This window comes from Ooceraea biroi, chromosome 6, assembly GCF_003672135.1.
Source record: "Ooceraea biroi isolate clonal line C1 chromosome 6, Obir_v5.4, whole genome shotgun sequence".
Lineage (NCBI taxonomy): Eukaryota > Metazoa > Arthropoda > Insecta > Hymenoptera > Formicidae > Ooceraea > Ooceraea biroi.
This window is the reverse complement of record NC_039511.1, coordinates 4616256-4643319: the sequence shown is the minus strand read 5'-3', so window position 1 is coordinate 4643319 and position 27064 is coordinate 4616256. Positions and strand designations below refer to the sequence as shown.

Genomic DNA, 27064 nt, shown 5'->3' with positions numbered 1-27064 from the left:
CGAATAAATTTATTCGTATACGTAATACCCTGTTATTAAAGTCCAATTGCGAGTCAATGTCGACTTCAACTGTCACAGCTACTATCTATTAGACCACATTTTCTGCCTCTATCCTAAACAGGAGAACATATCAAAGATTATATTTTACAAATGTTACAAGTTTATTCCTTATAACTATTGTAGTAGACAATAATAAATCACAATTGGTTTCATAACACGAACAAAAGTGTTCATGGATAATCAGAATACTGTACTCTCAATGATTATTAATTAATTAATCGTTGGACTTTATCGATTTCTTACTTCGAGTTGATCTGAAGTACAGTCTCGTTCGCTATATATAATAATTATGTATATATAGAAGGACGAGATTTTTTTGAAGAACTCTCCATTTAGTTTATATGCTTACACGAGAAGTATGGATTTAATAAGAACAAATAATAAAAAATCTTCGGCTTCTCCAATGCATCGTTATTTCTGAAAGTTTTTTACACGAGCACTGGTGGCAAGTATTTACACATAAAGTGCCGGATGTCAATTACAAAAGTGACATTTATGGTTAGATCGCGCAATTCGTTACGCGTATCAATTCTTACTTAATTTACCGAAACGGAAACGTTTTTTTACAGAATTTTATAAAATTTTCAACGACCCATCCCTGGATCGTTGCACTTGAATTTACAATTCTTCATGCTTAGAGACATCGTCGACAGTTTCTGAAACGAAGAAGCACGATTAGCATCTCTCTTAAATTAATATTATTATTGTTTTATAATATTATATAATATTCGAATGAGAAACTTACCACTGTCTCTTTCCGTCTGTCTATTCGCGTTCTCTACCTTCTGTTGCAGAGCTTTAATTTCTTCATCGTAACCGACCCACTCGGGCAAGATACGCATCGCGGCTTGTAACTTGGCTTCTTTCGTCATCGGATTATTACACTGTAAGACAAGAAACAAATAGATTATTCATTCATTAACGGGCACAAAAATTCTAAGAATATTTGCCATAGCTATACGAGAGCATACATACCAAATCTATAGTTTTAGCATACTGCTTGGATGCATCGTCGCACCACGTTTCGCACCACAGCCATTCCTGTGGCAGTGTTTTAACGGCCACTTGATGAATCATATTGTTAGGGAGATCCTGAAATAATGATCAACTGACTTAGGGACACACAGGAAACGTAATGCTAGGAATAATCTATGTTTTTTTTAAATATATATCTCTCATATAAAAATTACTCGTTTCTACATACTTGATCAAGATTTGCTAAGCTATTTGGATCTTGGCTCAATGCCTGATACTGCCCTCGCAGCCTATCTCCGGCGGCAATGCGACGGAATCGTTTGAGATCTACCACGTATAACGCGCTGATGTGATAAGCCCGTCCCTGCAAGTGATTCCTCCAATATCCTTGTTTCCAAAACCTGAATCCGTCCATCTCGGCTCTGCTGTCACAGAACGGCGTGTACGCGTATGGCGCACCGCCAAGATCCATTGTCGCCAATTCCTTCAAATCCGCTCGTACAACCTAGGCAAAAACGCTCGTATAAAGCACACACACCTTGTAGGATGAATTATTACGATAAATTATTGATAGCTTTTTTCACCTGATCAGCGTCGACAAATATTATTTTCTTGACATTCAATGGAAACAACACGTCGAGGAATAATATTTTGTATCCCCAGATAGTTCTCTGTTTCTCGGTTTGTTGGTGAAGCCAGCGAGGCCATTTGTATTGCACAAGTTCGTACTCGAAGCCATATTCCTCAGCCATGTGTGGCAGAAAATCCTGTAATGTGGAAAAACATTTCGGTTTTACAATTTCACATTTTTTTATCTTACAGAGAACCCGTCGTTCGTTATTACGTGCCACGGTCACACTTACTTTTAGCGTCGGTGAAAGGTAATTCTTTAAGAACCAGAACTTCACCGGCGTTTTAGTGTGTTTAATAACGCTTAGCATCATGATCTTCAGGAATCTCTCGTATAAGTGGCCGGAGGCGAGGGAGAAAATGTTTAGTTTCTCATCTTGTTCCTCACTTTCGTCGGTCGCGGTGAACGTCCTAGTTGTAGAAGTATATCAAGATACGTAAGACATGTCAGAAATTTCGATTAGTTTTTTAGGCTCGATTTGCGATTCAGCGATCTTGCTATCAGCCAATAAAGTATTCGTATTAATATGTTATTCACGCGCACACTGATATATTAAATTAGTAATAGGATAAAAAACAAGCCAGAGCCAAGAATACATATCGGTGACTTGGAGTTACAGTGCGAACAGTGCAAACGATTTGTGAGCGGAAGCGTATTAGAAGATTGCGCGGATCAACTGGATGTTAATTTCAAGCCACAAATATGTCGTTCGTCGCAACACATATTTTTCTTTTTTTTATCTTGAATCTGTTGTACCTTAATTATGACATATTTATAGAAGTTATGGATGTACTTAACTACATAATAATGAGAAGCTTACCAAAATTTGGCAATGCTAAAAAAGAGAGAACAAATAAAAGTTAAGTTCAAAGGTAACGCAATACCATGCTACGCATGTTAAGTACTAACACCCAGCAATAGGAAATCATTGAGACGTGAGGTACGAGTGAGCACGATTAATCGAACGTACCTCGAGATGGAGTTCCACAAGCCGGAATCCTTCTCGTTGTCCGACAACAGATCCATTCCCGCTTTATCCGGCTTCTTGGAAACTTTCACCTTCAGCACGTGACTCCTCAGGGAACTGATCAGGACCTTTACGTCGTTGCCGTTTTGGATAATATCCTGCCCGTCGACGGTGGTGAAGTCGTAGATTTCCGCGGACCTCCCTTGCCGGAGTCGCAATATCCACTCGCCGGGGTTTGCCTTGAGCTGGAAGTATCCCAGATTGGCCATCACAATAGTATCGACCATCACGGGCTGATTCTCGGTGCCGAGGGTGAACTGAAGGCCCCTTGGTGGATTTCCCATGACCGCTTCGAAGCAGTGGCCCTCGAGCAACAAGTATTCCAACTCGAATTCACTGCAACGGCACACAGACAATAATAATTAGCAAAGTTAACTTATTAACTTATTGGCCAGTGTCGCGCTTTTATATTTAAACATTTATTACCTGTGCACGCCCATCGCGACGTTGTCGAGCTTAATATTGTCCAAATCGTAAACGCTGCGGACTACTTCCACCAGCCAGTTCTCAGGTGCGTGGATGTACTGCGTCAACAACGACGAAGTGGGAAGTTTCGTAAACTTCGCAATAGAGCCACTGATATCTCCCTCTGCTGTGAACTGCAGCTCCGGCTCGAGTACAAATCGATAAAAACTGAAAGTAGAAAGAAAAGTATATATCTTCTTCTAATGCAACGAAGGAATAGTGAAATATATTTATGTATACCTCTTCAACGGCATATCGCTATTCTTATCTAAGCAGTTCAAGAACACTTTTATGTTGCAATTTAAGGCTTGCTGTAGCGTTTTCAATATTGAGCCCAGTTTCTGGGCACCGCGTGACACGGGATCTGCGATGGCAATAAAATTGAAGGCAACTTCGTCGGGATTGGCTGCTGGGATTTTTATGACGCTGCAAAATGAAATCAATCATTTTTTTGCTCAAATAGTTTCACGCATTTAGAGATAAACACACACACACAATTTATTAATAATGATATATTACTTTCGTATTTGCATGCTTGGCACGCTTGATTTTTATCGTACCTGTGATCATCTCCGTGGAAAGGAACATCATACCGACTACGAGTTTGTGGCCGTGGTGCTAGGAGCGAAGTAATTTTCATAATCATGTCATCCGTGATCTCACTCTCTTCTGCGCAGAATATTATAAAAGTTTAATTATTTTCTTCATCGCAAATTATTAAAAAAAGAATTATACTAATTAGCTTGTCGTAGTACCGTAGTCATCGTCGTTGAAGATGACCAGTTTCAGGAATAATTTATCTCCGTAAGTTTTTTGACTGAATCTTTCTAGCAATGAGAAGTCATCATCCGTGAACTCCTCATCGCTGTCTAAGGGACCGATGATGCGGCCGTTGCATAAAATTACTCGTGCTTCCTTGTCCACGTTTAGGACCGTCTTGACGTAGTGTTGATGCAACGATAATATCGAACTTTGATTCTCCAACAAAGCCGCTACCTCATCCTGCAATAATGCCGAATTATTAGTGATAATGACTCTCGATAATACGGAATATATCGCTTACTCTATATGTTTATGTATAATACATATCTTACCTCAATTTCGAAATTACCATTAGCAATGAGAGCTGCGGCGTCGTCCTTGATAATTTTACGCATGTAAAGTATGGCTCTTTCCGGTGACAATGCAGCTAACGCAGCGAGAACAATCTTATTAACATCGCTCTTTGGATTCGCGCGTTCTTCCGCGTTGACGATAACGCTAATTCGCACGTCCGAGTTAGATTCCTAGGAAAAAAAAAATACAAAAAGCATTCACGTATTCCGTTGCATCAGTGTAACGCACGATCGCAGTCCAGCTTTCAGACACATACCACGTACTCGAGAGCCTCTCGCAATAATTGCCTGCCCAACAACGAATTGAAATCAGCGACAATCCAGAAGGAGTACTGATGAAGCGTGTTACTGCGACGTGGCACGAAGAAGTAGTGCATCTTTGTCATTAAATAAGATGACAGGTCTTGAGAGCTCCACTTCGTGTAATCCTCGTTCTCGGGAATCGTGCCAATCAAATTCAGCCACGCGTTCTTATCTACTTTCCAAATACGCTCATTCAGCCTGGAAAACGAGGCAGTTAGTGAACGCAGCTCGAGCCTAGAACATTAATTTAACGACGTTAATTTAATAAACGTTACACACCGTGACATGACATTCGGTTGGTTCATGAGAAAGTCGACGATGTCGTCCCCCTCCGTCACTTCACCCCGATATACCGCTTTCTGCAGCATGGGTGTCTGCGACATGATGGCGGACAACACCGCCTCCTCGTACGACTCGGAGTTTATCTGACCGGGCGTGAGCGGCACGCCGTTCAACAAGGCCTGCGGAAATTTCTTTAAACCGCATCGCTTTATAAAGTCGTTGGCCAAGTGCCGTCCCACGTCGTATTCCGACTCGTCACCGAGAATGTAATTCACATTGGCGGAAGAATCTTTGGATTTGATAACTTTCTTTATATCCTCCACGTCTGCGCCGTCGGGCCCGATGTAATTTCCTAACTAAGGCAAAAATCAATTCTGTTAGTTTTGTTGAATAATAACGATTACGCTGATGGAAGAGCTACACGCGACGCGGAGCGGAGCCTTACCTCTGCTAAGAAATGTAAAGCCTCTTTCGCGCTTCTGGTATCCACGAAATAATGATACGCATTGTTAACTGCAACGCGAGCGTCCGTTAAGCCTGTCAGGGACGTATTGTGATTCATCACGAAGACGAAGCCTACTCTTAACGGTGCGGAATGCGCGTAAAGAGATTGCGCCAGAGTCACTAGTGACATGGATTCTTCATTCAGCGGGTCGATAATTAATACCTATATAAAACAGAAAGAAATGCGTATTCAAAAAATCTTTTACGCGGGAGATATCATTCGTCGCTAGGAATTCAGTGACACACTTACAAGATTGTATAAATTCCTCCTGATATTTCTGAGCATGCCGGGGAAGGTTGGTCGTAATAATTCGGTTAACGACGGCGACCATCTGCTGTAGCGCGAATCGTTCTCGATATCGTTGATCCAATTAATCGCGGAGTCTCGTATGTCTATTGCGAAATTCTGATTGTCCGTGCCGCTAGACAGGTCCAGGGCCAGCAGTTTACCCATTTTTTTGTTACTGATGCCTGCAACAAATATATACGTTTGAAATATTACATGGGATTTGACATAATGACTGACACATCGCGCTCTGCAAACCGTACCGATTTTGTGAAAGGCTTCCATTACTCGTAGCTCGCTTCTCAAGGACTCCAAAAGTGTCAGAACATCGATGGCCTCCAGATCGAAGAACAAGCCATTGATAAAGAGTGCCGTATCGGTTGGTTGTATGCTTAAACTCGCCATGAAGATTTCTTGGTTCAGCTTCATCTCCTTCTTCATGTCGCCGTTCACCTTAGTCCGGATTAAAGATTTTGCCTGCGCAACATAATTTACATGGTAATTAATATTCAGTCATGCGTACTCAGCTCAGGTTGCTTTTTGAAATACGCACTTGCATGGGGAAATTCTGCGATATATCGGTCAAAACGTTCAACGACTCGGCAGACGGAGACTTCATTATTCTTTCAGCCGCCTGGTGACTCAATTCTTGGAACTGCCACACTTTAAACGCTCCGATCTCGTGACTGGTCTCCAGCAAGTGCGTTTGTATCTTATCCAGCTCAGCATGCTGCTCCGGATACAATTTTCTGAGAGAAGACAATCGTACGATGCAAAGTGATATCACGCAAGAGGTGCTGCGTATCTTCTAAATATCTTACGTTCTTACTAACCACCTTACTTTAAAGTCATAAAGTTGATGCCCTCAATCTCTTCGACACCGTCGTTCGCCACCTCCGAGTTCTTTCCCGCATTGTCCTTGATATCGGAATCGTCGGTCGCTTTGTACTCCGTGGATTTCATTTGCAATTCCACACCGTAGCCGGATAAGCGCAACTTTTTATCCACTCTATCCTGAAAATTGTTTCTGCCACGTTAGAAACGTTCGCGATGTATTTGACTGTTTTTATCAGGTCAGATTACCCACTTTGACATAATGACGAAGGACGTAATTGATCCCTTTTGTCTCCGCTATGCTTTTCAGTTTATCGTGGAACTTGGCAAACGTAGGAGTTCCAATCTGACCGTATAATATAATCACTTTCTCGGATTCCGGTGTAGTCAAGTATCGATGATCCACGTCGTAGGTGTCAGCAGTTTTCCACGTATCCTAAAATTAGAAACGAAATACGATGTATTTATATATACATACCGCAAAATGCAGAAATAGAAGCAAAGCATAAGTTACTAACCTGCTCAAGTAACGTATCTATTTCTTCTAGAGAACAAGTGTATGTTCCACCAACATCAACAACATTGTTGCATTCGTGGGTAGAAACATTTTTATTCACAGCCATTTGAGAAAACATTTCAACGCGTGCGGAATAAATACGTAAAGACAATCCTAACTTAAAAACTGCCATCTCTGATTCGGACAAGTACATCTTAGCCAGCTCCAGAATTATGTCATAATTTTCCTTCTCTGTAGCTGTTTGCAGTAATTCATAGAAATTGATGAAATTATGGACTTTGGACAGCACATACTTGAATTAATTAATCTATAACTAAGTTAACTTACCTATTACAAGATTATTAATTCTTCTGGAAAATGCATCAATGAATTTCCAAAAGTAATTTGGATTTTCATCGCTAAGATATTCAGCTGCTTCCAGCACTAGGGGCGTTTCGTTCCATTTGGCATTTATTAACGTTGTTACATATTTGTTAATCTTCTTATCAGCCCCAAGCTGAGTGGAGCACAACAAGAACGTGTAAAAAAATATGAGCCTCCCCATCCTCTGCAACAAATACAAAGGAAACATCACCAAGAAGCATATGTCATCAATCTTATCACCTCTAAATTTTCTATCGTTAATAGAATCATTAAGCTGATGAGAAAGACGCGTTTCCTCAGAAGGAAGTCGAGTGTTTCGTCAATCAAGTTTCGTACGTCAAGTCTTCACTGAAACTCGCTGTCAATTATATTTTGACACACGTGTCAGTCGCGTCTGATGGACCGAGCGAGCAGTTATCAAATCAGATGTATGCGTGCCGCGTCCAATGACGGCCGACGAGCGATGTTATCATAGATTTTGATAGAGCAGCGTACGTGGTTTGGACAACCGCCGGAGAGAACCGCCGATCGCCGGGGATTACGTACCTCTTCGACAGTCTTACTAAAATTATATTAGCTACAAAGAATGCATCAATGTTTACAGCCAATCCATGCAGCGCACGTGCCACACGCACAATATCCCGAAACTGCGAGGGGACCCGAGCAATATACGACTATCATACGGCAGAGTACGGTGACGTATATCCTCGCGGCTGATAATTGGCGGCATCTGAACCGTCACACAGTTTCACGCGTCTTCATGAAACAAGATGGTACCCTGAGGTGGCGATCCTGAGAAGATGGCGATGCTCGTGCGTCGACGAATCTGATTAGCCGGCTCGTGAGACTTGTCCAGTTGTCCAGCATGACCATTGGCCAGTTCAAATTCTTCCCGCTTTCTCTAAGGTGGAGTAAGACAGTTGTTTTCAAAGTAGATAATTCGTTCTATAATGTTTGCAGTGCATACTGGGAAATTGTATGGAGAATGTATTTCTAATAGTGCTGGTATATTCGTTTTTAAAAAGTGAATTGTGAACGAAAGTAAACAGCTAGATTAGAGAACTGTGAGTTTTTCGAGTAAGTTACTTGTAGCAGAAGCAAGAAATTAGTTAAAGAGTTCTTAAATAACAAATATGGAGTGATACACTGAAGAGGAACATCTTTCTGGTCGCGGCTGTCCTCTCCGGGTTGGTAAGTGAGCATTAATGCATTAATTGACAAATTGTACTTGTGGGGTTGTATCCCATAGCTAATATAAAAAATAACCAATATGAAGAAGGACAGAGATACGCGTGCCGTAATATACAACGTACAACCTATTTATTATTTACAACAATGTACCAATGTTACGTAAAATGTACCACATCGTGTTTTGCCTAATAATAGATCGCTTATCACACTATTTAAAAAACGGCGCATTATGCGATTATGCGGTTCGCGTTTCGGTCGATCGGAGTTAAAAGAATTTTCAATAGAATAGAGAGAAGAGAGCCAGAACCAACGCATTCACATCAGTTTTTTTGCGGGACTGTATATGCTTTCTCGGAATCCATCTCGCAAAAGTCACAATTGATTCTCCTGCATCTGGCAGCGCTCTGTAAAAACCCGCACAGAATGCGCCCTGCTCGCTCACAATATATTTATAGGTTTCCATAAGCGAACGATCGATCGAATCGTTTCGCATGTTTCGCCAAGAAACGTAACGCCCCAGGCAACACATGTTAGCCTAATATATGTTTCTTAGACGTATCTAATGTCTAAGAAACATAAAGTACCATTTAAGAAACGGTTTAAATAGAAACCGTTTTTAGACCTCAATTTTAAAAACGTATTTTTCACCTTTCCACAGAAACGAAAAATGTGTTTTATTAAATTGATTTGAAATTATATAATTAATATAGAAAAAATAGTAATTTCTACTTACTTTGCGAGTATTAATTATTTTTACATCATACGTTTCAATGTACTCGATTGTGGAACAAGAGACAAAAATCAACACAAGTGTGTGTGATTCCCACCTCTGATTCACCAAGCGACCGATAGATGGCCAGGCCAGACGTGACGTTCTCGCAAGTAACATTTGTGTTATCACCTTATAAATAACCATCCGGAAAACCGATCCAATACTCTTTTCTTCTTCTTTTCTTTTGAAACTTTTGAGATCACTATTACTTGAAGTGATATTTCAAAAGAGTGAGATTCCACTACACGAAATTTAGAGAGTAATTCATAAAATATAAAAATCTAGTTTTTTACAAAAATGTGACTTAACTTTGTCTATCTTTGAGGCACTGATATATAGAATTGATAAATATTTTTCTGATGGTTTCTGAAACGTTTTTTTGCCGAAAAAGAAACGTTTTTTCGTTGGACATTTTTCTCCTAAATAAACGTTTCAATAAAATGGTTATGAAACGTTACGGCAAAACGTTTATGAAACGGTTTTGAAACCAATGTGTGCTGCCTGGGGCACAATGAACCTCGATAAATACCATTTCGCTTGCTGCACGTACGCCGCGTGTTCATTACGTTTATTGTGGCAACTTTAATGGCATCTTATCGATGCGAAATTTTATTGACATGTACGTGGCGAACGCCCATCACACATAAAGATACATGTTGCGTACACTCACACAGAGACACCATGCGCTCGCATCATGTGTGTGCACTGTACAATATACGTATTATATACATATGAATTATAATAGCGTAGCACGTTCAACGTGACGCGAAAACAGAAATTAACATTCCCGCTCCCTTCATCTTTCTCCGTACATACAGCACACATATTTGCACTTTATTTAATACCCACCGAGAGAACATAAACGAGGTGTAAGACTAAATCAATTCTAGATAGACGGAAGCTACGCTTCAGTGCAAGCGAATTAAGCAACAAGCTTGCAGACCCAATTTCCTGCGACCGTTCGACTAGTCTTCTTCGACGTGACCGAAACAATTCAAGCAGCCACATCTGACCCTGCGCTGTGATTTCCGGCCTTCAAATCAGTGTTGCCAGAGTTGTCATTTCTGGCAACACTGCTTCAAATTTGCTCAATTCGTTATATCGATTATTTCAATTCTTCCGGACGTTTCATTTTTTTTTCGTGGAATCGCCGTCGTTTTGCGTCTGCATTTTGTCAATTCTCTCATCAAATCGTAATATCTAGATTCCGCGTGCTTTCGGTATCAGTCATCCATAGAAAATATCCTCTTCTTTCGTCACGACTAAAACAGATGTACATATAGGAACAAAGTTATATATATATATATATTGTATGTATAGAATATATCCTCACTATATCTTTTTCCGAACCAACAATAAAGCTTTGGTGTTCAAATGATTAATAATCCGAGGAGAAGTTACTGGAGAGAAGCTTCTCTTGCTCAGAATGCGACGATTATGCTCCTAACTTCCTAACAATCAACAGCAATCAATGAACGTCGCGTTTGCGTAGAAACGCTAAATCTCGCCTGCGAGAACGAAAGTTTCATGTCGAAATATTAATCACGCTTCTCTTTTTCTCTTTGTCTCTCTCTTTTTCTATCTCTTTCTCGTTAATCGTCACGTTATCGTTGCACATTAAGAGCAACGGTGCACATCTTTCGCGTTCACGTTTTGCATGGACAGCCGAAAGGGTGGACGGATGGCTGCCGCGATATATATATATGGGATACTCTTTTATTAAGTTTAAAGCGAGAGTGGACGAGTTTTGCTATCCGATTACAAAGCGAACCCTGTATCTCACCATGTATCTTGGATTGCACCGGCCGAAAAACTATGTACACTATTGCAGTCTACGATTAAGGAAGATCACGAACCGTCGGGCTTGATTATTGACTCGAGTGAGGTGTCGAATAGCCAGGGAATATTTATGCGCGGATGTAAATTTTATTAATTTCGGACGCGGAAAAGTTAAAAAGAAATAAAAGCGTTAGGAAAGCATGAAGAAAATACAATGGATAAACGCGGGAATAAATAATTTCCTACAGTTTTCCGAGCTATGCTGTTTAATTGTAAAACAGGGGAATAACTCTGATTCTGAGTGAAGTAGACTCTGATTCTAAATGAAATACGCGCGATTACATAATTTACATATTATACTGCACCACGACGTCATTATACCCGTAAGTAGGGAATGCATTAATTAAAATATTAATTGTACAAAATTTAAATGCGTTTTAATTAAGAGATAAAATCGCGATGAAAATACTAATAGGCTCGTGCATTGTAAATTAATTAAATAAAGTGCGTACTCCCGATGGGGAGTGGATCGTGATCTTCCTCGATGCATACATTATTCCGGACACGAGTGCACATCCGTGTCCACGTATGCGTGCGATACACGTGAATTTCTAGCCACCATGCATAATTCACTTACAATACTTAATTCATCTACGCGAAATGCGCGAATGAGAGACGCACGCACGCATGCACACCCATACGCATACACGCGTTTTTGCTCACGTGCACGGTCACGAGCGCGCACATATAGGTATATATATAATGTATATATAAAAGTAACTTCGCGTAACATACAATAAATCGTATTCTCTTTGGCACATCTCACCAACTATCGGATTCATACAATTATGCTCGGCCAAGTACGCGCACATACGTATACTTTGCCATCGAGCGTGATGCGCGTCCATGTATAAATATATTTATGTATGTATATATATACCAACTCGCATTAATCTTTAATATTTACCGCATGCTGCGTATATAGCGCCAGTGCAGATGCATAATAGCTTCCTCACAAGTATTTTAATTTTAGACTGCAAACGCGATCCATGAAACACTTTAACTTCAAGAACTTCTCGTATTTCAAAGAGTAACATAAAACGTGTACTTAATTCTTTTAAAAAATTAATTAAAATAATAAATATTAAAAAAAACAGTAAATCAGAATGTCAGAATTGTAGTCTTGCCGTTAACAAATTCTAGGAGTCATGAATTTATTATTATGCTATATTTTGTTCCATAATTCCACCTTATAAAAATATAATATCGATATTTTATGAAAGTATTATCGCGTTGAATTAATAAGATATATGCGCGAAAGCACAAAATATTAGAGATGATTTTTATTTATAAAGCAGAAACGCATCTGCATTGACGTTATTAAACGCCACGCATCGTCCAAATGTCTCATCGGAATAACAGTACGTACTTTGTATGTACTGTGTATATATTATATATGCATTTATCTACATTCATATATACTTTCCGCATAATCAATTTTAGTGCGCGTTATCGACCCTATCTATCCCTAGAAAATTATAAGAGGAACGCAGTTAATCTGTATCATTTATATATAAGTTTTATGCCGTTAAAACATTACGTACCGCGCCGAACAAAGAGCAGGCTTGGCAGCGGACGCATCTGCGTGGGAGTCGCACTCTCACGAGCTCGAGATCCTTTTTCGAATTCCACGGATGAATCTGTCAAACTTTTCTTTCTCCTTTTTCGATATTTCGTGCACGCTGACGGGTTAGATAATGTTTCCCCTGGGACAATTTTTCGCAGATATAACACGTGTTTCGTTGGAGATTGCGCGATATTGGAATTTGCACAGAGCCACACATACAGACGCTCGGGAATTGAAATCGCAATTCCCGAGATTCGAGAAATCGCAAATCGAGATTCATTGAGGGAACGAGAAAAGGAGAGAGTACGATTCCGCCGTTTGACGAGAGCACGACTCCGTGGACCCATTCAGAAAATCCGGCGCGCAGTCGGAATTATAATAGATCGCCGATTAGGACTTCTTCGCGTATGTGTATGTGTGTAGGTGTGTGCGCGTGTGTGTGTTCTCTCTTTGTTTAAATAATATATATCCACGAACAAGGCACTCTCTGCTCGACAGAAGGGTTTTTTTTGCCGGATTTTTCGTTTCCGTGCGTCGGTCGTGCATCAGCGAGTGAAGAGTCTATCGCCACATCGAGCTTTCGCTTCCGCTTTGAGCCGTTTCCTTTCTCGAAAACGTTGAGTAAAAAATGGTCGGGGTGTGCTTTAGAATATTTCACTAGGAGCTCTCGCACGTGTCGAATCACTCTGGTTGCATCGAAAACTCCGGAATTAGGCTCTAAGCTGGACAGATCCTGCTTACAAAATTGATGAACTGCTTTCTGACGAATGTCGATAACAGTTCATTCTTCGTTTCTCATCTTCCTCTGCTTGCCGCATAGACGAAGTTCGCTGTGCATTTTTATGGCGATGTTCATTCTGTCATAAGCAATAAAAGATTAGCATCTCAATCAAGATTCCCAATCTTTAGCAATAGTCTAGTTGCTTTATGCAATACAACGAGATAATGGCATTTCGCTAGACGTATTGCACATTTTTCTACTCCACACTTTTATCTCCTATCATTATTCTTATATTCGCTGTACCTGTAAAGTGCTTACACACGAAGTAACTCTAAATTAAATATGTTATCCCTGTTCATGTACACGATTAATTTCGACTAAGAACTTTTTAAACAGCGATAGTGTACAAAGCTATTTCAAGTCAAGCACCACATCAGAAAAAATATCCATCCAACGCGAGTCAATCGCGACACTGTATCTAGGCGAGCTATTGACGAGATTTCAATTGTCAGGTCTTTCGATCGTAGAAGCAACTCAAACGAACGCCATGCTCGTACGAAAAAAGGACAGATGCAGAATATGATTATTATTCTAAATCACTCGATCGTTTTAACTCTTTCATTATCTATGTATCGTGCATATTATAATAGCAATTTTAACAATTATTACTGAATAAGTTTTTTTACATCGTCTATCAATGTGGAGTCATGCACATATTTTGCTGACAACTTGTATTGAGATTTACAGGAAATTATTTCCAAAGGAATTAATCTCGTGAAAATTAAATCACATATCAACGGAATAAATCCTTTTACAAAATCATGAAAAATATCAACCTTTTAATGCGAAAGGGTTAATACGAAACGCAACGTTATCTACATCTATCCTCTTCCGGTACAAGCACCAGTCAGCGCCGTCACAGAAAGAGTCTCGCCCACGGGCAGATCGACGTGCGTTATAAGGGTAAGCACTTGGTCCGTTTCTGGGCAACAACCGATCGGCAGTCGACCTTAGAACCGAGGGTGAAATTCTCCGGCTTGACGGTCTCCTCGACGGAGATTTTACCGAGTCGCTTCTTAACGCGGAACGGCGTCGACCGGGGCGATATAATCTCGTAGAGATCGCTGGTCCGTCCCTGCATGTCTTCCTTGGGATTCTTGATCCTTTGATCGATGGGAATGGCGATGTCCACCTCGGCGCAGTGATTCTGGTTCGGTTTCTTTGATTCTTCTTTCTCGATTTCTTCTTTCTCGGTTTCTTTTTTCTCGGTTTCTTCTTTGTCGATCGTCTTGTCGACCTGATCATTCATGTTCGTCTCTTCGGACGGAGAGTTGAACACATCCGACGAATAGCTCTTGGAACCGCAGATCAACGTCAGATCAGGATAGTCTTCAATCTCGAACGGTAGGTCTTTCGTAGACGCCAAGGAGATTGCTCTAGCTTCCGGCTTCTGAGGCTTCTCTTCGTCGGCATAGTCCAGTGACAGACATTTCTTCTCGAACAGAGCTGGTCCAGGCGAGATCTTTTTTTGATCAGTTTTCTTCTCGTTGCTTGCAAGTTGATCCTCTTTGCTCTCTTGTTCCCGGCCCAACATAATCTTACCCTCCTCTGTGGTCTCCAGCGAGTTAATCATCTTCGACGGACGTCGTACGCTGTTCTCTCGCTCTACTGAGAGACAAAACTCCTTGTCCGTCAGCAGAATACGCTTTGGCATACGCACCGGTTTCTGATCGAGATCCAGATTTTCCCAAGACGGTGTCTTCAGCAAGCTCTTCACCTTACGCAACTCCGTCAACAGATCCATCGTTTCTTGTGACGGCTCGTGGAAGATTCGCCTCTTTGGTCGTCTGATGGACGCGTTCGTGTCCAATTCCTGATCGTTGGGTTGATCGATCCCTTCCTGCTTCTTCAACATAGATTTCACCATGCCTTCTTCTTGATTCTGATCTCGCTTCTCCTCGGTAGTGTTCTCGGTAGTTCCATTCGTGTCAGCCGTTGCGACATCTTCTGTCTTCAATGTGTTCTTCAAAGTTACGTCAAATTCCGCCGGTAGAAGGTTTAGCCTCTCCTGCCGACTTATCGCACCTTGAAGGGCTCGTGTGCGCCGTTTGAAAGCTGCGTAACTTTCCATGGGTATCTCCTGCAGCTTGAACTTGTCCTGCAGCTGCTTGAACGTCTCTCTCGTGTATTCTTGAACACCTCGACCGATCGCCAGTGAATCTTCCGACGAGATCTCCCGTGTTCTCCCAATTCCCGCGTTGTCGGTTATGGATCGTGTGGCAGTGACGAATGATAGAGCGTCTTTCGCTAGCAGATTGTCCGAGGAAATGCCACGTCTTTCAAATTGATTGCGTTTCGTCGATCTACGCGTGTTCTCAACTTTTCCAATATCCTCAACAATCGATTTCCTGGTCTTTGTTGGCGAAAATGTGCCTCTCTCCAACATACTGTTCCTAGATGCGATCTCGCGGTCGGGAGAGACGCTCGAGATAGGCCTCTTGGTGGGTGAGTTCGGTGTGCTTTCATCGCTACGAAGGGCCTCATGGGAATCCTGAAGAATCCTTCGTCGAACCGGAGTTGTCGATTCCTTCTTTGCTCGCTGTGCCCTTTGCGGCGAATTGCTCCAGCTGTTAGCTTCGCCTGACAAATTCAGGCATGTGGTAGAGGAGGATATGATCTCCTCGCTGGTGGTCACTCGACACTTCAACAGCTCGGCGGTAACACTGGTCGGTCGATTCTCCAATTCTAGCAGCAACGACGTATCCTCGTCGGCGCTATTCTCTGTCGGCAACGAGCTCGGGCCTGAATCTAGCACGTCGTCCAAGGACGAGCCACGTAATGGATCGCGATGTTCTTTTGCTGGCACAGTGGATTCCAGATCCTCCGTCTCAAAGGAGTACATCTTCAGCAGAAACTCTTTACCCGAACGTCTCCTCTCGAACGTCGTCGTTGCCATTTGCGAGCTCCTAGCAGGTTTATGTTGTATCTCCTTTAAATCGGAAATAACGGGTGTTACTTTTTCAATGGCGTTCTCGTGGTTTTCTTTAGCAACGACGTGCTCGGTCTCGTGTCTAATGTCATTCTTCATCCCGTCATGATTCTTCACTGCATCGTTCACCTTTGTCTCGTTTCTGATTTCGTTTTTGCGCTCGTTACGCGGCGTGTTGAAGGTGAATTTGTCCAGGGTTTTGGACGATCCGATTTTGTCCAAGAATGGCCTCTCGACAGCCTTGCTGGGTCCAATCTTCTCCAGGTACGGCTTACCGATGATTCTCGGCGTCAGCTTCGCTAGGAACGGTCGGTCCTCCGTCTTCGAAATGCCAATCTTCCTGAGGAATGGTCTCTTCTTTTCCTTTTCCTTCTCCCTGACAGCTTCAAACGAGCGATCGCTCAGCCGATCATTGCTATAGTTCGAAGAATTATCGCTGCTCTTGGAGCGAGCTCTCTTGGCTCGCGACGCGTACGGTGTGAGCGGCGTCCTAGGTGTTCTCGGGGTGAGAGACGGACTGGGTTCCACATTCGGGCAGGTCTCGTCGAGCAGCGCCATTGCAGTTTTCAGGTCCATGCAGGCCTTACGCGGCATCGGTAGACCTGATTTCGGAAATTCGCTCTCGATGCTGCTGTTCCGCGTCGAGTTCAGATCTGGCCTGTCATCTCTGCTATCGCCGTACGAGTACGAGGGGTACGAGCTCCGATCGCCTATCGGCCCCGGCGAGGTCTCTGTCGTCGGATAGTCCTCCAGGTACCAGGGTGTCACGCCGAGATCTTCCGGCCGCATGGCGGGACTCTGCGGCGTCATCGTGTTCTTGCTGACGGCGCCCTTGCCGCCGACAGTCTGTTGTTGCTGCTGCGAGTACTGCTGCTGCAGCTGATGTTTCTCCATCGCGCTGCCGCTCGATGACGGTATCATCCCGTCGCTGATCGACACTTCATTCGACGTACGGCTGAGCAGCGGCCTGCGGTAGCCGGAACAAGTAGCAAAGTGCGGCGGCGCCGGTCTCGCTGTCTCCACGATGACGCGACCCTGAGCGCAAGGTACCACCGGCTCCCCGTCCGCCGGCGCTTCCTCTGGTGTCAATGGCAGTGCCGCCCCGCGACCGAATTCAATGAACCACAGCTCGTCCCTCAACTCGCTTTCTCACTTCTTTTCGTTCATGTCTTTGTTCAGGTAGTGCAGCACGTAGTGCAGCACTAGGTCGTAGCAGTATTTGTACTCCGTCTGGTGGAATTACAAACATACTTTTATGATATCTTGCCTTTGCTTCGACAAAAATCGACGAAAAATCAATACTCTAATTGTAATAATAATTGAGAAAAATTCGCGAGAAATGCTAGATCACAGTTTCATCGTAATTTAAAGAAGCGTACCATGTTTTCCACAAGCTGGGGCCTATGCCTGCGTACAGTCTTGACAGCCTGAAAGATGTCAACCTCCCCATGCTGAATGACCTGTTCTATGCACGCGTTGGCGGCACAATAGACCCCGCAACGGCTTCTGCCATCGGGTGATACCACAGCCACTGGTCCGTAGTCCGTGCGCTGCCTCCATCTCTCGACCATATTCATGAGCTCCACTAAACTATTCGTGGAGGTGGGCACTTTGTGGCCCATTGGCCAACAAGTCAATTGGAACAGTTGTACGGTTTTCGGCGGTGCTTTCACACCCGCCATCAATTCCGTCAACGAGACAATCTTCTTGTTTATCCTAAAAACCTGTAAAACAAAATTGATAAAACTAAAAATGAGAAAATCATTTGCTTCTTTACCTTAATGTTTTATTATTCAAATATATGTAAATGTTTTCTTTCCGGAAATTTAAATAAAGTTGCAATTTTACGGTAATTTGAATTAGCAACTGCGGCAAATTGAGCGTCACGAGGATTAGCGGGTTGGCTCTTACCCAGGTTTTTATGTTGGTGTAATGATTGTGGCTGATGTGATCGATCGTAAACACGGGCCCATACTTCTTGGAGTGTCTTCCTTCTGGCCAAAAGCTGGGGAAACTCGCAGATCCCTGAGGCGGCACGCATAACACCACTACCGCCGCACATTCGTAGTCGTAAACCAAAGACCAGAATTCTCCGCACGTGTGCCGAAGAGGCCATTCCGTTACGATATATTCTCTCGGTTTTGTGTAGCCCTGCGTAACACGAGAGTGGATGAATGTTTTCGGGAAGAACTTGGCAGAGATTGCCGAATGGATCGCGAGAAATAATACATATTGGTCCGCAGAACTTTCTATGTTCTTTCTATATTTATCAATTTTTAATACAGATTGTTATTCATAGCATCGACTTGTGTACGAAGAAGCCATAAGAGCCATAAATGTTAAAAGAATGCATTACAACAGACAGTTCTTGCAATAGTTTTAATTATCGTAGCGCGGTGTGCTTTATAAAACTTCGTTAAAAAGTTCAATTTTAATTAAGGGATGCGGAGTCGCTGACAGTGCGAGAAAACTTCGGAACAAATGAGCTTAATGGGTGATTGATTTCACTGGCTTACGTCCACAAAGACGGCGTTTATGTAATCCGTGAAACTGTTACCCTGGAAGCTGGTGAGGTACGGTCGAAAGTTGTCCGCTGTAACAAAGGTGGAAATCGATTTGTACGACACGAGAGGAAAAGCTATTTGTCGGTTAGCTGCCGGTCACGCTCACAAATTGCAACTCACGTGGAACTACGAGGACGTCTCTGTTCTTCTCCCTGTTATCGGCCCGGTGTCCACCGGCGCAGTCGCCGATCGTGAAACGTGGCGTCTGTTTGCAGATCTGTTGGTACTCCCGTTGATACTCGTTGATCTTGGTTATGGGATTCTTCACGCTCTTCTGCTTCAGCCGTTGCGACAATTCCGCCACGGGAAACCACGATGTGCCGCACACGACGAACTCCTCCAGCGTGTCGTATACGAATTTGTACTGTTCCTGCACGACGCGAGTCAATAAAAGAAAATAATTCGACGACAGAAATTACCTTCCAATCTCATCATGAAGAAATAAGAGTGATATGTTATTCTCGTTACGATTGAAAAACGGTTTCCAGTCGAGTGAGAAAGCAGTTAAGTTGAAGAACTTTTCATTGACGACAAATTTCCGTTTAATTAGCGTTTAATTGATATCATACCAAACTCTCGATGAGTCCTCGCCTGCTCTGTCGCAGTCTCTTCAGGTAGCCGAATACGTCAAAGGTATCCTCTTCCTCAGCCAGCTCCATGTTCGCGTCGATCGCTAAATACACCCCCGATCGTCCGCCGCCATCGCTTCGCGCCACAGACAGACAGATTTAGTGTCTCGCACTCAACAGTCTCAACGCGCTGCTTTTACATCAGTAAAGACAATTTGTAACGTAACTACTCTTACTTGCAGTGAACGACCATAGGCCCGGATTCATTTTTTATGGTCGATCCCACCACGGCGCGAACTCGCCGTCTGAACTCCAGTACCGCGTTGCCAAAGGGACACGTGTGCGAGTGCCACTCCGTGTAATGAAATTGCAACAGCGTCCTTTCTTCCGTAATCTCCTGGAAAAGAGTTTTGCATAACGAAAGCTGTAATCATCATGGTTTTACGATAACGATTATTTCGCGTTCGTATCGTTTCGCGACCCGTTACGATCCGCCGTTCTCCTCGTCGTTATTGCGGCCTGTTTAAAGTGTGCCTGCGGGGATTGCGTATCTCTATGATTAACGTAGAAATATGCGAAAGATTGTCACTGACGAATTAGCGGAATGTCGGGACGGTGTCGAGTTATGTAGACGATAGAATTCCTTTCCGAGAAAGTAAGATTTTCCTCGGTACTGTTATTCCAACAATGTCACGTTAAACTTGGCAATTGCAGTCGCATCATTTTGCGACTTCTACCAGGCCCAAGTTGCACATTCAGGTGTCCTGTAATGCTACGGCTAGCTATATAACTTTGCTATTCCCGGAATGGGGTTACGAGAAGCTCTCCTTTTCTATATTAAATTTCGTCCAAGCAGTAAATCGCGAGAGTAATTATTGCGTCAGCCGCACACGTTCGGCAAAGTCCCGTATATCAGACGGCAGTTTCGGCCGGGCCATTAATACGTCCTACGTGGAAAAGTGCTGAGCGCGTGGCAGATGACGGACTTTAACGAGGTGTCACATGTTGGCACTTGTCTCGCGTGACTTGATTCGCGTTCTTCAACGATAAAATACAGATCGAATTTGCATCAATCTTGTCACTTAGCTCACGCTCTATGAGAATAAAAATTATTAGTGCGAAGTATATAGATATACGAGGGTCGTTTGATAAGTCTTTAAAAGATATATACGTACATGTATGTATACACATACGTCAACCATCATGTCAGTTTAATATTAGTGCCGTCATCATATATTTTCTAAGGATTTAGCAAATGCGATCCTCGTATATCCAATTGCACGTAAAATTAAAGTGTTTTTTCATATAATAGTACAATCTCGGAGGAATAAAGCTCGCTTTTTGACGCGGACGATGTGCAGCCGTTAAAAAGAACACGAGGTCGAAGTTAAAGACGCAGCCGGAGACAGTAAGGCGGGTGGAACAGCTTCAAAGTCGGAGAGAACTCCTCCGGATAAAGGAAAAAGGTTCAACGAGAAAAGAACTAGACAAGTAACGATGCCGGCGGCGGAATCGGATCACGAAGCGCGCGGCGCGGAAGAGCTTGGAGACCGGCCGCAATTGTCGTTCCTCGTTTTCGCGAATAAAGTACAATTAAATCAGCCGGCCGCGTGATAGCTCCTCGGGCGAACTTTCACCGTGCACATCGCCGGGTTCGCATTATTTCGTATTTAGTCAGCGTCGCGCAGTGATAAAGTTGACAAGGCTGCCTATATACAGTTAATCTCCCTAAGTTTTTCGCCAACTTCGTTCCGTCGTTTTCCGCCTCACCCACTTCTGGCAGAGACTCGCTGTTCCAGGATAGCCGGGACAAGTTTCGAGTTTGCGTCGATTTCATCGCCGACCGAGAAGTGCCGTATTATCGGGTCGGTCATTCGCAAGTGTTTCACAGAAATTTCCCAGTTAAAAAGAGGCGGAATCCCTGACGACACCGTCCGCGGATTATCCGGATAATCTTTGTTGGCGCGACGCCTTTTATAAGCCCATCTGATTTATTCAGACCCTCGACACGAATATTCGGGCGTTATTGAGCAACATCGCGGTGGAGCTCCGTGCCGTTTCGTTAAAATGATATCGAATAACGCCCATCGCGACAATTTTACAAACTGGATGAATTCACAACTGGAACGAATGTCCACCGCGTTCGTCGCCGCATTGTTGATCGATCGTTACGTCGAATGGTCCGTCTATATTTACGCTTTCTCACAAATAACGAATTTATTTGCGTATTTGTCGCGTGCGCGCGCGCGTTATTCTGTCGCTATGTATATCGCGAGTTATTAATCCGGACAGCAAGTTTGTTTCGAAAAAAATGGCACTTTCCTTCACTCGAGAGTATCATTTCGAGTTTTTACATTTTGTCACAGAAGCATCATGCGTGATTACGATGTAAAAATACCGCACGTGTACAGTAAACACACTCACGTTGTTCTCGTTCTTTTTGTAGAGTCTTATTGTTCGTATATGAAAATTGGCGAGTTCCTCTTCTTTCAGCACGGAAACGCCAATGCCGCCGTATTCTTCGTCTTTGTCTTTACTCGCCGGCCAATACTGCACGCACATCACCTGTAAGACAGAATCGCAGCCTGAAAAGCTGTAAGGCGGTAACGCTAAAGAATTTATACAGCGGGCTCCAAGCTTAAAGCTGACGTTAAGACTCGCGGTCGACGTCAACGCACAGTATGGGCTGCTTTTTGCAGCGAAGTTACTTTAATGGACACTATTTCCGAGCGCTCCTCTCCCGCTCTTTCTACTCTTTCTGCAAAAGTTTTCCCGTGTTTTCTTTTTATTTTTTTCAACGGTCCGTTACCCTGATAAAGTCGAAGGTTTTCGTGAGCATGACGATGCAGGACGCTTGCTCCTGCCAGACCATTCGCCAGAATTCCGTCACCGTGTTCTCCATAGGTCCCTGAGTGACGATGTAAGCCTTCGGTTTCAATATACTCTGAAACGCAGTATTGACATCGACGCTGTAATTCAATGCTCGTCTTATCATTAACATTCGCGTAAAGTTCGTGTGTGGATGGAATAATCAGCACGGACGGGGTTGCTCGTGGCGCAAGAGAGACGCGAATTCAAATCTGCCGACGTAACGAATCCCAGCATCCCCCGTCCAATCTTTTCCACGGGAAAATACGTGATCCAATTGCATTATTGGACGGCGTACGACTCGCAATTTAGAGCGCGTTCAATTTGCCAAGGACCGCCGTATATTAACGTTGATACTTATCGTCGAATATCGTGGTATACTCACATCTACATAGGATGCATTAACGTAATCGGAATCAGGCTCGCCTTCTATCGTTTCCAACACTACCCTATTATAGTCATCTGTAAAAAAAAGAAACAGAGAAGAGCGTAGAGAGAAATATTGGGTTGGCCAAAAAGTAATTGCGTTTTTTTCCAATAGATGGACATACATGTCTTGAAATGTAACTAACTTCATTCTAAACCGCAAATTTATTATGTAGGTTAACAACTCACAGTTCAAGCTTGTTTTAGAAAAAGAAAGTACACGATTTCGTTAACAATTGTTTGTTTGCCGTCGATTTCAAAATGGAAAATCAAAAAGAACATTTTCGTCATATTTTGTTTTATTACTTCCGAAAAGGGAAAAACGCTGTGCAAGCTCATACAAAGTTATGTGATGTATATGGCGAAGATGCTTTAAAACTGCGGCAGTGTCAAAATTGGTTTACTAAATTTCGATCTGGAGATTTTAATGTGAAAGATGCACCACGCTCAGGAAGGCCAATCGAAATTGATGATGACAAAATAAAGGCACTGATCGATTCCAATCGGCGTTTAACGACACGAGAGATTGCTGAGAATCTTAACATATCGAAATCGAGTGTTGAAAACCATTTAAAACGACTTGGATACATTAGTAAGCTCGATATTTGGGTACCACATGAGCTCAAAGAAATTCATCTCACTAAGCGTATTGACATCCGCGATTCTCTTTTGAAACGTGAGGAAAATGATCGATTTTTGAAACGTATAATAACAGGCGACGAAAAATGGATCCTCTACAACAACGTCAAACGAAAAAGATCGTGGAGCAAGCGTGATGAACCTGCTCAAAGCACTTCAAAAGCAGATATTCACCAAAGAAAGATTATGCTGTCAGTCTGGTGGGACTTTAAAGGTATTGTATATTTTGAGCTGCTTGCAAGGAATCAAACCATTAATTCAGACGTATACTGTCGTCAACTGGATAAATTAAATGATGCCATCAAACAGAAACGTCGAGAATTGGTGAATCGCAAAGGTGTTGTGTTTCACCATGATAACGCTAGACCACGTACAAGTTTGGTCACTCGTGAAAAATTGTTGCAGCTTGGATGGGATGTGTTACCACATCCACCATATTCGCCAGACCTGGCACCATCAGATTACCATTTGTTTCATTCTTTGCAAAACGCCTTGAATGGTAAAACTTTTACTGCTGATGAGAATATCAAATCGTTCTTGGAATTGTTTTTTGCTGAAAAAGATAAGAACTTTTTTGAGCGCGGAATCATGAAGTTGCCTGAAAAATGGCAAAAGATAATCAAACAAAATGGACAATATATTGTTTAATAAAGTTTTTGTTTCCCATGAAAAATTCGCCTTTTATTTATATAAAAAAACGCAATTACTTTTTGGCCAACCCAATATTTCAATTGTCAACTGAAGTAAAGTTTCTCTTATTCCACACAAGTAAATTTTCACTTAAGGAACAGTGTGCCGGGGACGATTGTTCCGTCTCACAAGCGTGATTTGTTTCCTCCGTCGCAAGAAAATTAATTAACGGAAACCCGAGAGCTCTCGACCGATCGCGATGTAGTTATCGCGATGGATTATCGCGACGGATCCGCCGGGAGTGCGGAATCTTTTACTTTTTTCATACAAAAAGTAGCAGTTAGAAACATTGAATCGTCGGAACGCACATTATTGCAGCTATACTCATCCGTCCGTGAACAGTAATTACAGGGCTAGATGCTCGTTAGACGGCTTTTCACTATTACGTGTTTCGAATCGGCACTTTATTCCATTACGCGTGCAATCAACGTGATTCTTCTGCGGACGAGGAAGCGGAATACTCGCGGGTGACATAAAGGGATTTCATCGACGATTACTACCCACATGGAATACACCTTTGATTCTGATTCTTCTCCTTGTTCGCGAGCTTCATGGCGTGTCTGCACGAATGCGTTTCCACCTTCGTCGCCGTCTGCAACATAAAACGACAAAAGATATTACATTCATAATGTAAAAATACGAATTAGTAAAGTAAATAAGTTATTACGGAGCTTAGTCAGGTAATTATTTGCATTGCATAAAAGTGTGTAAATTATTTTATTTTGGCAAATGTGGATAAAAAAAGTTATGTTACGGAAGTTATTAAATATAAATTCTTTATGAGCTTTAACGCGCCGCTTATTCCTGCGATAAAGCTAATTATACGGGATGAAACTGTAGTTGTAGATGCTTAAGATAAAAAATCTGCCGCCTCCCTGAAAGTTTCACAATAACCATGTCGGGGAAAAGTTTTTAGCCGATAACGCGAAACTTGCCACTAACCGTGCGCGATTAATGCATACAGATCAGTTCAATTTTTCGCGGAAGGTGCGTATTGCAGCGCGTCAACGATTTTCTCTTTTAATCGCTACAATTTCGTGTAGCGTTTCGCGTCAATTTGATTGGAATCGCCCGGGTGAACGTTACGGACTGTATTTTGGACGTGGCCAGCAGCTGCGAACGTTTGCACAGTATTTGCACGTTGTGCGATAACAGCATACGTAAAAGTTTTCACGTGGTACGCTCCGGCAGCAACAATTACTCGCGAGAGGTCCGAGATTCGGCAAATGAGAAAAGTTACGCGAAAAAAGTTAGGGCTGTGTTTTAATGCACGTGTCGCGTGCGTTCGGCTAAATCCAATGTTCCGTCATCGGTGACACATGTAGATAATAGATTTTCCAATAAAATCTTTTTGCTCGTCGCGAGGCACTTTCGATGTTGCATGTTAATTGAGAGAAATATTTCCGTTATTGCTGTTACCATTAGCAACTCCCTGTAGTTCGAAATTAATTTACATTCCGCATAAATGCGCAACTCTCGCGACCGAAAGTTTTCCACATTCCGCGCGCGATTCATGAATACGTATGATGCTCTTTGCTCAGCAGTATTTGTCGAACATCAGGAACTTTCGTTTCCGATAATGCCGGACGAGTTTAATTTAAAAATCACGCCGAGATGATTCTCGCGTCGCTGCATCGCGTCGGCCGGATTAAAATTCACCAACAACCATCCTCTTCTTTCTTCCTCCCTTTCTTTGCCATTCATTCTCTTTATTTATCGTCACCCTCTGCCTTTTCTTCTCTCGTCGTTATTCGCAGACAGTTTACCGGATTTTTCCTATCAAGTGCGCGATTGCAGCGGCAAAAAAATCCACGGGGAAGTTCTTTCTGTTCGATGGGAGGATGCTAATGTTCCTCGGGAATGACGACGAGAGGATGATGACCGTGCGAAAATGATCATGATAAAAGAAGGACATTTTGTCGTACGCTCCGCGATTGCATTAGAGATTAAAAAGAGTCCGTATGCATCGGATAATCTGTCGGCGTACAAACTACATTCAGCGACGTCGCACATACCATACGACAGCAGAACTAAGAGCTTTTTCGTGTCGATGGCGGATGCCCGGAAAAAAGCTGACCGCTCGCGCCGTGTTCAGGAAACGCTGATCGCGGATCACGTGGATTTTTTGGCGACATTTAAGCCACGAGAGGTTTTCAGGACTTTTCGACTGCATCGGACTGTTGATTTTTCATCGTTCTTTTTACTACTGAAACTCTTGAATACTGAAAGCTCGTTATTTAGAGCGATATAAGAAGCGTAGGATCTAAGATCATCTCTCAGTTCTGTACTGCTCGAAAGTAAGACGGCATACATGGGGGACAAATATTTTCTTCGCGTAATACAAAGGGTGTGAATCGATTTTACGCTTCGTGGAAGAGACGTGCGAAAGCAGCTCGGTGAAATATGTAAATATCGTTTGAGACACCTCGTATTCTGAAACAGCAGTGCGGAGTAGAACGTGGCTTGACGAAGGTACGAACAGAAGGAGATCAGGATGGATGTCGTTCTCCGGCGCGCCGCAGTTAAGAATTCAATTGTGTCTTGTCACCCCCGCGTGGAGTTCCTATCTTGCGCTCTATCTCAGGCGCGTTACCACATGCATAATAATGCGACTGATGATTCGAAATGAAAGACGGATTGCGCTGAAAGTATCTCGGCTCACTATTTCCTTTTGAGAAAATCTGAAATCCGGACAGCGTCAAAGCAGATCAGACGTTTTCGAGTTGACATTACCGTATCGCTGGAGAGACACGAAATTGACGATATTTCTGCAACATGCGGCTTACATCGTCGCTTTGACTGTACGCTTCGATCGAGAGTATATCCGTGCAAATTGCCGGGTAAAGCATATCTTCGCGTACCGCGGA

The 27064-nt window shown here is 42.8% G+C and overlaps 4 protein-coding genes across 8 annotated transcripts in view; 1 reads left to right on the top strand and 3 right to left on the bottom strand.

Moving 5' to 3' along the window:
• Positions 1 to 137: 137 nt before the first annotated feature.
• LOC105281829 (UDP-glucose:glycoprotein glucosyltransferase) lies at positions 138 to 8091 on the bottom strand. 2 transcript variants are annotated; one of them, XM_011343345.3, is made up of 24 exons: positions 7909 to 8091; positions 7327 to 7546; positions 7001 to 7236; positions 6736 to 6918; positions 6490 to 6662; positions 6202 to 6397; positions 5912 to 6125; positions 5613 to 5833; positions 5304 to 5525; positions 4856 to 5214; positions 4531 to 4774; positions 4253 to 4444; positions 3914 to 4160; positions 3719 to 3827; positions 3399 to 3584; positions 3120 to 3326; positions 2637 to 3029; positions 2487 to 2501; positions 1899 to 2076; positions 1620 to 1802; positions 1265 to 1540; positions 1036 to 1152; positions 806 to 944; positions 138 to 716 (listed from the first exon to the last, which is right to left on the bottom strand). In XM_011343345.3, the coding sequence occupies exons 2-24, from the start codon at positions 7541 to 7543 to the stop codon at positions 679 to 681; spliced, it is 4545 nt and encodes a 1514-aa protein (XP_011341647.1). In that variant the 5' UTR covers positions 7544 to 7546; positions 7909 to 8091; the 3' UTR covers positions 138 to 678. The 2 variants fall into 2 exon arrangements, with proteins under 2 accessions (XP_011341647.1, XP_011341656.1); XM_011343354.3 differs by lacking the exon at positions 2487 to 2501.
• Positions 8092 to 8312: 221 nt separating this feature from the next.
• Positions 8313 to 27064, top strand: part of LOC105281802 (spermatogenesis-defective protein 39 homolog) — a 73310-nt gene continuing 54558 nt past the window's right edge. The window contains exon 1 of one of the 2 annotated variants that reach the window (XM_026970053.1): positions 8313 to 8553. The gene's annotated coding sequence lies outside the window, so the exon portion shown is untranslated. The remainder of the gene's footprint in view (positions 8554 to 27064) is intronic. The other variant, XM_011343304.3, reaches the window with a different exon arrangement.
• Positions 9904 to 17587, bottom strand: LOC113562124 (the record flags this gene model as incomplete). The annotated part of the gene is made up of 1 exon (XM_026970443.1): positions 9904 to 17587. A coding segment is annotated over one exon (3180 nt), but the record flags the coding sequence as incomplete, so codon positions are not given.
• Positions 17531 to 27064, bottom strand: part of LOC105281790 (receptor-type tyrosine-protein phosphatase kappa) — a 52980-nt gene continuing 43446 nt past the window's right edge. For 2 of the 3 annotated variants that reach the window (XM_026970051.1, XM_011343278.2), the window contains 11 exons: positions 24702 to 24789; positions 22828 to 22904; positions 22384 to 22518; positions 21999 to 22139; positions 19811 to 19971; positions 19575 to 19710; positions 19126 to 19375; positions 18958 to 19034; positions 18353 to 18592; positions 17821 to 18165; positions 17531 to 17671 (listed from right to left, as the gene is read on the bottom strand). In XM_026970051.1, coding sequence (XP_026825852.1) covers positions 17591 to 17671; positions 17821 to 18165; positions 18353 to 18592; positions 18958 to 19034; positions 19126 to 19375; positions 19575 to 19710; positions 19811 to 19971; positions 21999 to 22139; positions 22384 to 22518; positions 22828 to 22904; positions 24702 to 24789 — 1731 coding nt within the window. In that variant the 3' untranslated portion in view covers positions 17531 to 17590. The remainder of the gene's footprint in view (positions 17672 to 17820; positions 18166 to 18352; positions 18593 to 18957; positions 19035 to 19125; positions 19376 to 19574; positions 19711 to 19810; positions 19972 to 21998; positions 22140 to 22383; positions 22519 to 22827; positions 22905 to 24701; positions 24790 to 27064) is intronic. The other variant, XM_026970052.1, reaches the window with a different exon arrangement.